This window comes from Microcaecilia unicolor, chromosome 14 (genome assembly GCF_901765095.1).
Source record: "Microcaecilia unicolor chromosome 14, aMicUni1.1, whole genome shotgun sequence".
Classification (NCBI taxonomy): Eukaryota; Metazoa; Chordata; class Amphibia; order Gymnophiona; family Siphonopidae; genus Microcaecilia; species Microcaecilia unicolor.
In genome coordinates, this window is record NC_044044.1 from 32,852,889 (window position 1) to 32,863,268 (window position 10,380).

A 10,380-nucleotide genomic window follows, 5' to 3' on the forward strand; every position below is an offset into this window, starting at 1 on the left:
ATGTGATGCCCACATGAAGGGGAACATCAGGGCAATAATTCAGATGACAACCAGCACAGCAGCACCGGCCTGTGTCAATTTTACTGGGCAACAGAAGCCAAGTGACAGTAGGAATTGCTTTTTTCTTCCCTTTTGAAGCTGCCAATTATGCGTGGCTACTGATTCAGTATTATCGTTTTTAAACTAACATAAAATTAAACAGGGCTCTTATTAAGGGGGTACTTGGGGGTACTGAGTACGGGCACCTTTTCCGTTGTCTGCTAAAATTGACCCATGGTCCTCACATTTTAATGAAAGAGCTCAGGCCCTACACACCAATTCTGCCTTGTCGTAGATTCTGTGACTGGTTGCAGGGTCCTGGCTGTTGTGGGGTGGGTCCCTCGGTGATCAGGGCCCGGCATTTGAGTACCGGCACCTTTCTTGCTAGAAAAAAACGCACTGCAATGAAAACAAAAAGTTGAAGTGTGCGGTTCTAAATGAGTCACATTGTTGTTGCCTTGTTCTTTTCTGTACCGGAGGGGCTGATATTCAACACTTCCTCTTCCTCCTGCTAAACCACTACCTCTTCTTCCAGGGCCTCAACTGATTTCAGTCCTGGAAAAGAATTGAGACACATTGAGGGAAAGTATTTACTGGAGTCTCTCTGATGTAATGAGCTCTGAAACATTCGAGCCTGCAAAACAACAACAAATACAGAATCCTGGTCACTCAAACAGCCCCGGTGAAAATCTGAAGCCACTACACGAATGGCAAAAAGCTTCACGGCATGGCTGAATTGCAACTTAGGCAGAATGTAATGCAGGGTTGAACTGCCTTCTGAAGACAAGTCAGTCTTTACAGTGTCCTTATTGCTTCTCTGTGCAAATGCTCCATCTTGGATAAAGTGGCGTGGTATCCATGTAAGTCCACTTTTAAAGGTAGTAAATAGAAATAAAATGAAACAGAATAAGATGGTACCTTTCATTGGACTAACAATACATTTTTGATTAGTTTTTGAAGGTCAAACCTTCTTCTTCAGATCAGAAATGAACAAATGATAGCAAATATCAGAAAATATAAGTGAAATATAAAAGCATTCTAGTGACAGTCTCACGGGGGGGGGGGGGGGGGGGGGGGGGGAAGGTGCATGAGAAACCAGGAGAGACAGATGGGTGATCAGAGGGTGACAAAGCAATATCATTTCATGGTTTATAATGTGAGAGGAAACCTAGATCTTTGTTAAGTCCTGTCAAAACATTTGCTCACTTCTGATCCGAAGATCGTAATAAGGTATCATCTTATTTTCTTTCCTTTGTTTTGTTATATTTTCATTTATTAGCTACTGTATGCAAATGACATAACAGAGCTACCGTCTGCCCTCTGTCCAGCAGATCACATCATTAATGAGACAGCTGATAAACTGTTAACGAATGTGTCAGAGATTTGCCCTAGTAGGGGAAATGATGGGGTAGAGAGGGCACATCCCTGGGATGGAAAGAGACTGGTACATAATGTAACGTCTCTCTACACATACCGGCAAAAGTTACTCTTTTATTGTGTAATAATAGGACATTCTCAAAATCAGTTGAGAAATGGAGAATGAAAGAGTAATTTTTGGTCTCCATGAGGGCAACAGGGGCTTCAGAATCTATAGTCTAGTTTAGGGTCTGTGGGTGCTGCCCTGTTGCATGAGGCGAAGAGGGAATGGGACACATTCGGTAGCTGATAGATTGGAGAGGGGACAGGAGGGTGAAGTTATCGACTGACGCAGCAGATGGGTGGAAGAAAACTATTGGGGTCAGGCTGAAAACCCAAAATGTAAACCCCACCCTGCAGCATTTTCCATCCATGTTACAAACCCAGCTCATTCCAAATCAATCCAAATGCAAACCAAAACAGCTCCTTTCTTTTATCCCATGAATTATTCCCTGCTCTTCACCAATAAAGGAAATGCTTACTCTCTTCCCGAAGTCTGGAGCTACGTTTCCCTACTATGAAGTAGACGAGGTGAATCATCGCATACACTATAAAGTAAAAGGTTCCACGAACCACCAGGAATGCCTTGCCCCACGTGGATAATGGACCTGTCATGGGGCGAAGAAGAAAAGGTTAGCAGAGTGTTAACATTTTATGCACCTTCCGATTCTATTTCTAATTACAAATTGACTTCTTTTTGCCTGACTTCAGTCTGGGGGAATCTCTGTGTCTCTAGCTCCATTTCTTCCCCAGTCTCTCTGTTATACCCCGCACTAGGGCTCTTTCCTCCTCCTCTGCCCACTCTTCATATCACAAGAACATGGCTTTCTGTGCTATGAGGGGGAAAGACGCAGCTGCAAATGGTTCAGCAAATCTAAGAAACAAGAGTGGCCAAATTATAAGGGAATTCAGATGGATATCCCTTTCCGGTTTCTGCTGCTGGAGGCAGATAAAGATGTGCGGGGTTATGAATGATAATCACAATTTTCATTTTCCTATTCTGCTCTTTTTTGTCTCTCCCTTTCTTCCAGATTTGAGGACTAGTGCATTACATTACATTGTATGTTAATCTCCTTTGTTTTAGTACATAAGTAATGCCATACTGGGAAAATACCAAGGGTCCATCGAGCCCAGCATCTTGTCCACGACAGCGGCCAATCCAGGCCAAGGGCACCTGGCAAGCTTCCCAAACATACAAACATTCTATACATGTTATTCCTGGGATTTTGGATTTTTCCAAGTCCGTTTAGTAGTGGTTTATGGACTTGTCCTTTAGGAAACCGTCCAACCCCTTTTTAAACTCTGCTAAGCTAACCGCCTTCACCACATTTTCCGGCAATGAATTCCAGAGTTTAATTACACGTTGGGTGAAGAAAAATTTTCTCCGATTCGTTTTAAATTTACTACACTGTAGTTTAATTGCATGCCCCCTAGATACATATTTGGAATTGTTTATGTTAAAATGTTGGTATGCACTCAAGAAATATTTTTTTCAAAAACAATATTCAGGCATGTTTTGGGTGTTTGCTTCACATTTTCATTTTTTAGGTGTGCATTGTATGCATGCCAGAACCTGAGAAAAATTCCCTTTGAATGAGCGCAAACCAAACTTTTTTCTGGCCATGCACAACCTCCTAGGTCCCTTTCAAACCCATCTTTTTCTAACTGTAAATTTCTTCAAGCCCCGCTTTCTCTGACTCTAGATTTGCTCCTGAGATCTAGTCCCATCTTTCTGGGATTTCCATGGTTCTCTCATGTTTTATAACTTTAGCTATTTGACACAAATTACCTTCACAAATAATCCCAACAGTATCTCTTGGGTCAGAAGGCGGCATCCTGCTTGAGATGAGCAGCCCACAGTCAGACAGTTGAGTTTCTGAGCCACTGCAGTAGGTCGCTTTCAGCCACATCACATCAGGGCCAGGACCGAAGTGGCTGTCCAACATCACTCTCCTGGCCTCTCCGCATCTCAGCTGCCTGCAAACCACCTGGGCTTCCGCCATGTCCCAATGGAACCTCGAGACAGAACCCCAAGTACCATCATACTGTACCTCCACTCTTCCATCACAGCTGCTGACGCCGTCCATAAGACGTAGCCCGAGGCTACCTGGAAACAGGACAAAAAAAACCCACAGTCAGATGGGATGAAATGAAAGGGGACCAGCCAGAGCTGATGTAGCTCAAAGTGGCTCCAAGATGCAGGTTTTCAGTCCATTTGTATTTTTTTTTGGCACCTGTCGGGATTCATTTTATTCATTAAAATGTATATATTCCCTACATTTGAAAACTCCAGAAGGCATATTTTGCAAACGTTATCAGGTAAATCCTTGTCAACAAGGACAGATGAAGGCAGTCCCAAGTAGACGTCCTCTGGCTCATCCCCGCCACCCAACTCCTCCTTAATCCCCTCCCCAGTGCAGTTCTGAACCAGAGAACACTGACATCAAGGGTCAGCTTGTCTTGTCCTGTCCCAGTGTCATGGAGCTGGCTGCTAAGCCTCCTCCTGGCAATAATATCAAATGAAAGCTACAGCAGTTTCCTAGAATGGGAAACATACCTCTTCATCCAAAGTTATGGAAATAGGAGCTACAGAAATGAGATCACAGTCAGATTTATAAGACCCTAATTTACACATCTGAGTGACAATGCCATAGTTGTGTCTATCCCCTGCTTGGAAGCATTGTGCTGTGCTTTACTGGTTCATACTCTGTGGGAGTTTCAGGAGGGACATTTCCGTCTGTTGTGATTTTGGGGAGTAAGTGCTGTTGAAATACCAACTATTGATTTTCGTTCAATCAGTGTCATGAGTGCAGCAAACGCTCAGATTCCTTCTCTCTCTCTCTCTCTCTCTCTCTCCCTGTAGAGATTCCCTATTACCTGAGTTAGGAGCACAGCTCACTTCAGCCTCCCCGAATTCAGCACAGGCAGCCGTACCGGACTCCATTTGTGCCCCACACTTGGACAGCTGGGACTCAGAGCCAGAGCAGAAGGCAGAGGTCAGAAGTTTGTTCCCTGAGGGGCTAGGCACGGTGGGACCGTCTCTCGGCATCTCCATGGCAGCCCCACACTTCAGCTCCTTACAGACAACAGCATTATCCTGGCTTCCCCAGGCCTTGGAACACACAGCCCCACTCTTGCTGCCAACAGTAACCTTGAGGTGCCCCTTACACTTGTTTGGTCCATTGATCAACGTTGCATTGGAAATAGCTGAGAGAAAGAGAAATAAAGAAGGGCTGCAATCTGTTAAACCGCCAGGAGATGGCACCAATGCTTCATCACTCAGTGGGAAAGATAAAGGTTAAGCATCAACCATATACATATCTGGAAGGAGTGGGGAGGGAGGAGGCTCATTTCAAGATAATTTAACCTATATTGAGTGGTGCTCTTCCCCAGGGTTGGAACAGGGATTGGTGATTCCAATAATACACCTGGTTTTGGATTTCCAAAATGCTATGGGTGGAGTTAGCTGGAAAATCTACTTACGGGAAAAGCGTCCTTACTGCACTCTCAAAATGAGATGGTGTACATCCTTTCATGGGTACAAACTGAAAACAGCCTCTAACATTATACTTCATTATCTGAATATAAAGGCCAGGTGGATGCTACCTGCTACGATAAGTCTAAAAGCCTAATCTGACACGTAAAAAAATACTGTAGCTGGTTTACTAACTGGAATTTATTTTTCTGGTACTACATTACGCATCAGTGGGTGACTCACAGTGCTTCTACGCTCACTTTGAAAAATGATTAGCTTGTAAGCTCTGTCGAGCAGGGACCGTCTCTTACATGTTCAGCGGACAGGGCTGCATACGTCTAGTAGAGCTATAGAAATGACAAGTAGTAGTAGTCTTTGAGATTCTGGAATCTTGCTAATCTTTGGAATTCTGCACAGAATCTTGCTACTCTTTGGGATTCCGGAATCTTACTACTCTTTGGAATTCTGTACAGAATCTTGCTACTCTTTGGGATTCCGGAATCTTACTACTCTTTGGAATTCTGTACAGAATCTTGCTACTCTTTGGGATTTTGTACAGAATCTTACTACTCTTTGGAATTCCGGAATCTTACTACTCTTTGGAATTCTGTACAGAATCTTACTACTCTTTGGGATTCCGGAATCTTACTACTCTTTGGAATTCTGTACAGAATCTTGCTACTCTTTGGGTTTCCGGAATCTTGCTACTCTTTGGGATTCTGTACAGAATCTTGCTACTCTTTGGGATTTTGGAATCTTGCTACTCTTTGTCCTTATCCCTTATTTGTCCTGTTTGTCTGTCCTGATTAGATTGTAAGCTCTGTCTAGCAGGGACCGTCTCTTACATGTTCAGTGGACAGGGCTGCATATATCTAGTAGAGCTATAAACATGATAAGTAGTAGTAGTAGTAGTATTGCTACATAACTGGCTGTATATATCATTCATATATGCTTTCCACCAATAAAGTTATTTTGTTTCTCAAAAAGGAGAGGTGGCTGGTTACTTATTAGGTTAATGGCTCATGAGTATGTTAGAAGCTGTCTGGTTTGTCAAGCAACCTGTTGGTCAGTCACCTGCTTAGTAAACAGTTTGATTTGGATCAATAATTTGATTGAGTACATTACTGATTGACTGGTGAGTAATTTCTTGCTAGTAGACTGGCTGGTAGCTGGCTGGTTGGTTAGCTACTGTATTGATTAATAACTGAAGAAGCTGGTTGGGGAGGTAGCTAATAGTTATCTGGTTTACTAGCTATGTCAGTGGCTTATTATATTTTATTAACCAGGGAGCTCACGGTCAGCTGTGGTTAGTCCTGCACATTCACTGGTATTTTGGTTACTCACTGTTTAGCTGAGATGATATTTAACCATCTCTCTGACCTTATGTGCAACTTTCTTCAAATCAGTCACCTTACTTTCTAATTCTTCCTACTTTCTTACTCATCTGTATGTTACAACTTTGCCTAACCCTTCACTACCAATTGTAATGTTCTATTACATATTGTGTTGTCATTGCAAGTAGTATACCATGCTATACTTTGTATTGTTACTTGAATATTTTTACTGCTGTAATTGCCTATTGCTCACGTTTGATCTATTCCTACTGTACACCGCCTTGAGTGAATTCCTTCAAAAAGGCGGTAAATTAATGTATTTATTTATTAGGATTTAAGTGTAAGTGGTTTAGACCATTGGTTAGTCAAGAGAACTTGGTTTGTCAATAAATAATGTGGACTATTGCTTAATGGTTGATTAATCTTATTGACTCATGGTTAACAAGCTGGTCAGTTATGAACTGAGCTCACTCACTAGCTAACTGATCAACCAACTTGAAACTAAGTAAGCAGCAAAGAAGTCAGTGAATTGCTTGGTTAGTTAGTAAGGTGGTAAGAGGTTGTTATACCATCAGGTGAGCAGACGACCCCTGCATCCCACTTGTGGTCTGTAGATACCCAGGAGAAGATCGACAGGCGACAGTCTGACAGCTCTTTCTCAGTACCAAAGCAGTCAATATTCGACAAGCAGTGCTCCCCCTGCCCCGCCCCAAAACGGGTTTCAGTTAAGGCCTCCCTGGCAGGACCACACCCCAGCTGAGCGCAGACGACAGCAGCATGCCAAATGTTCCAATTATCTGGGCACACAGAGCCCCGGGTGCCCAGGTAGGTCACCTCCAGTCGCCCCTCGCAACTGGAATGTCCACCAACAAGCTCGACCTGAGAAATACCTGGAAGGGAGAGAGGAAGGAGAGAGGGGGCAAGGAAAGGTTCAGGGAAAGAGAGACAAAGGAAGAAGTTATATCCTCTCTGGTCCTTGACACGCTACTCTCCACAGGGTAGTTACTGGAAGCTACTGGGTAGTAATCCCATCTGAAAGACATCCTAATGCTGAGATACTATCAGGGGCATAATCAAAAGAGAAGGACGCCCATCTTCCAACACAAATCGGGAGATGGACGTCTTTCTCTCAGGGTCACCCAAATCGGCATAATCGAAAGCCGATTTTGGGCGTCCTCAACTGATTTCCATCGCAGGGATGACGAAAGTTCATGGGGGCGTGTTGGCAGCGTAGTGAAGGCGGGACAGGGGCGTGGTTAAGAGATGGGTGTCCTCAGCCGATAATAGAAAAAAGGGCGTCCCTGACGAGCATTTGGCCGACTTTACTTGGTCCCATTTTTTTCACAACCAAGCCTCGAAAAGGTGCCCGAACTGACCAGATGACCACCAGAGGGAATTGGGGATGACCTCCCCTTATTCCCCCAGTGGTCACCAACCCCCTGCCACCCCCCCCCCCCCAAAAAAAAAAATTAAAAAACATTTTCCCAGCCTCTATGCCAGCCTCATATATCATAGCCAGCTCTATGCAGGTCCCTGGAGCAGTTTTTAGTGGGTGCAGTGCACTTCAGGCAGGCAGACCCAGGCCCCCCCATCCCCACCTTACCTGTTACACTTGTGGTGGTAAATGTGAGCCCTCCAAAACCCACATGAAACCCACTGTACCCACATGTAGGTGCCTCCCATGGTAGAGATGTGTGGAAGGGAGGCGTCTTGGCTATTACTTTGTTTTTTGACTTTGTAATCTCAAGGATTTCACCTACCAATGTCTTTTGAAGTTTAGGAAGCAGATGTACAGAAAAGTACAGTAAGCAAGTTTATTTAAAGGTTGTTATAAGATCATTTCCGTTGCTATCCAAACATCTAGTCATTACCCTTCCAGGAAGCTGTCAAGAAGGGCAGTGTAAGAAATAAAGATTTGGTCTAGGTCATTCTCTGCAGGGGCAGAAATGGTAGCGGCTGCATCACCTGTAAAATTAGACCCCTGAAATGATCTGCAGAAAGTCCAGACACTGTCCCAGACAACAAACACAACACATTCCCATTTATTGACTCCAAACGTTACAAATGTATAAGAGTTTGGAAGTCCCAGAGCGGAAGGGCCTGCCGTTTGTATGAAATGTATGCTCCGTGTTTTCTACTGAGAGAAAATATCATCCAAAGCAGATGCTGGGGGGGGGGGGGGGGGGGGGGGTTCTTGGGTTTTGGCAATCAGATCTATTTCTAAGATATATCAACTGATAGAAATGATCTATCGATCGATCTGTTTGCCTCAAGGGTGCTCCACCTCCCACCGCTCTCACAGTCCCACAGGTGTTTACTACCATCCTGTGGACACATAATCCTCTGGATTCTATATAGCGCGTCCGGAATTGCGCCTGCTAATCTGCTCATATTCTGGATTTGCGCACACAATTTAATTACTTAAGTCGATCAGCGCTGATAATGGCCACTTAACAAGCAATTACTGACACTAATTGGTATTAATTAGAATTTACATGCACAACTTGCTAGGCGTATTCGGTAAAGTGGTGCAGATGATATTCAGTTAGTGGTGTACTTGGATCCAGAGGTGTTAGTGACTACCGAAAGGTATATTTTCAGCGGCTTTAAATCTGAGTGGTTCAAGACTCAATTAAAATTGAACTGAGTAATCTCTGTAATATGACTCAGGACAAGGAATTGCGCATCGATGGAATTAGGTTTCCGACAGAGTCCTCTTTAAACATTTGGGGTGTGGTATTTGATCGATGCCTTGCGTTTTGAGTTGCAAACGCAAGGTATTCATGTGTTTTGGAAATTGAGAATTACAGCTAGTTTTACTAAATTGCTCCTAGCCCACCATCTCCTGTGGTTCTCAGTGGCACACGTGGGTGAGTCACGCAGGGCAGAGTTGTGGCTCAGTACGATCCTGTCTAAAAAAGTTCACTTTCCATCAGTGGACTTCGGAAATGACCTTCCCATCACAACTCTCTGATCCTTAGTCCTACAGTAAGTCTTTATTCTCTTTTGTCCTCATCTGTGTGTGGTGGGGGTGGAGGGGGGTTAATCATTTGGTGAATAAAAGGTGTACTTAAAAATCATCAGGGTTTCTCTCATCAGTTGCACATTCTGGCATGCCTTCCCTGCCCACCCTGAACCACCTACACCCTGATTCCCTCCCAAACAGAAATTCAAACTAATACCCTTTCCCCTCCGCCCACCCACCCAATTTGACTTAACATGTTAAAAAAAATATAACATGCAGAAAACATTTTTCATTCTAATGAATAGGAAAAAAACCCCCAGAAAACCCCCCAAATGAACAGAGAATATAACATCCCTATGATACCCCTCCCCCATGACACCTCTTCCCAGTACAAACTCTGAAACCCCTTCCCACCCAGAAGCACACAGACTGCCACATCCTGTCCTACCCTCAAAATACTTCTCAGGAAACATAAATACGTTCCTTTCCTTAACAGCTTGTAATATAACTCACTTTCTGATCCTGAAGCCCCAGCGTGAGGGAGGAGGAGGAGGAGGAGAACCGGGTACAGACTTTTCCATGCCATGTTCTTCGCAGACTGGCTGGTGTTAGAGAGTGAATATCACTCCTCTTCTAGAGATGTGTCATCGTGAGTTTCCTCCTGCACATCCCATCTGGTCTGCTATCATAAGCCTGGACCACAGTCACATGATATGCTGGGTCCGAGAGAGCCACATGAGCCTGTACAGTGGGGTGGCAGGTGGAGGAATTTTCAGCAGACATTTAACTGGGATCCTAATTGGCCTCATATATCCCTTTCCCTTCTTTTTGAAGGAATGTGAAGATGGGGCACAGGGAGGAAAAATCTTCATTTCTGCTACAGAAGAAAAACCTCATTGGGTAGCCAAATAGCAAGCTTCATGTCCTCCCTCCCCCCCCCCACCCCCATTTGACTCTAGTCAGACACAGGCACCTTCTTCCACTCTGACCTGCACATCAGCTCGATCTTACACACCACAGGCTTCATTAGCTAGGTTTTCAAAAGCCAGGGTGAGGGCAGGGGACCCGCAGCAGGAAGGAAAACATCCTGGGAACCAGAGTCCATGCTCTCTGTCTCCACAAGATCTCAGCAGTACTTTCACTTTTATAAG

The 10,380-nt window shown here is 44.3% G+C and overlaps 1 protein-coding gene across 1 annotated transcript; it reads right to left on the reverse strand.

Annotated features, from left to right (window-relative positions):
• Nucleotides 1-383: 383 nt before the first annotated feature.
• Nucleotides 384-9,820, reverse strand: LOC115458426 (deleted in malignant brain tumors 1 protein-like). Its single transcript, XM_030188392.1, has 6 exons — nt 9,743-9,820; nt 6,834-7,154; nt 4,333-4,662; nt 3,245-3,562; nt 1,938-2,063; nt 384-594 (listed from the first exon to the last, which is right to left on the reverse strand). The coding sequence occupies exons 1-6, from the start codon at nt 9,813-9,815 to the stop codon at nt 551-553; spliced, it is 1,212 nt and encodes a 403-aa protein (XP_030044252.1). The 5' UTR covers nt 9,816-9,820; the 3' UTR covers nt 384-550.
• Between the last annotated feature and the right edge of the window lie 560 nt (nt 9,821-10,380).

What these genes read in the sequence shown, in the direction of transcription:
- LOC115458426 (XM_030188392.1), bottom strand. Translation starts at nt 9,815, where the DNA reads ATGGCATGGAAAAGTCTGTACCCGGTTCTCCTCCTCCTCCTCCTCCCT. An exon ending in TGGGGCTTCAGGATCAGAAA is followed by an intron (nt 7,155 to 9,742) that starts GTGAGTTATATT and finishes TCTCCCTTCCAG; the next exon opens with GTATTTCTCAGGTCGAGCTT. An exon ending in GGTCGTCTGCTCACCTGATG is followed by an intron (nt 4,663 to 6,833) that starts GTATAACAACCT and finishes TCTTTCTCTCAG; the next exon opens with CTATTTCCAATGCAACGTTG.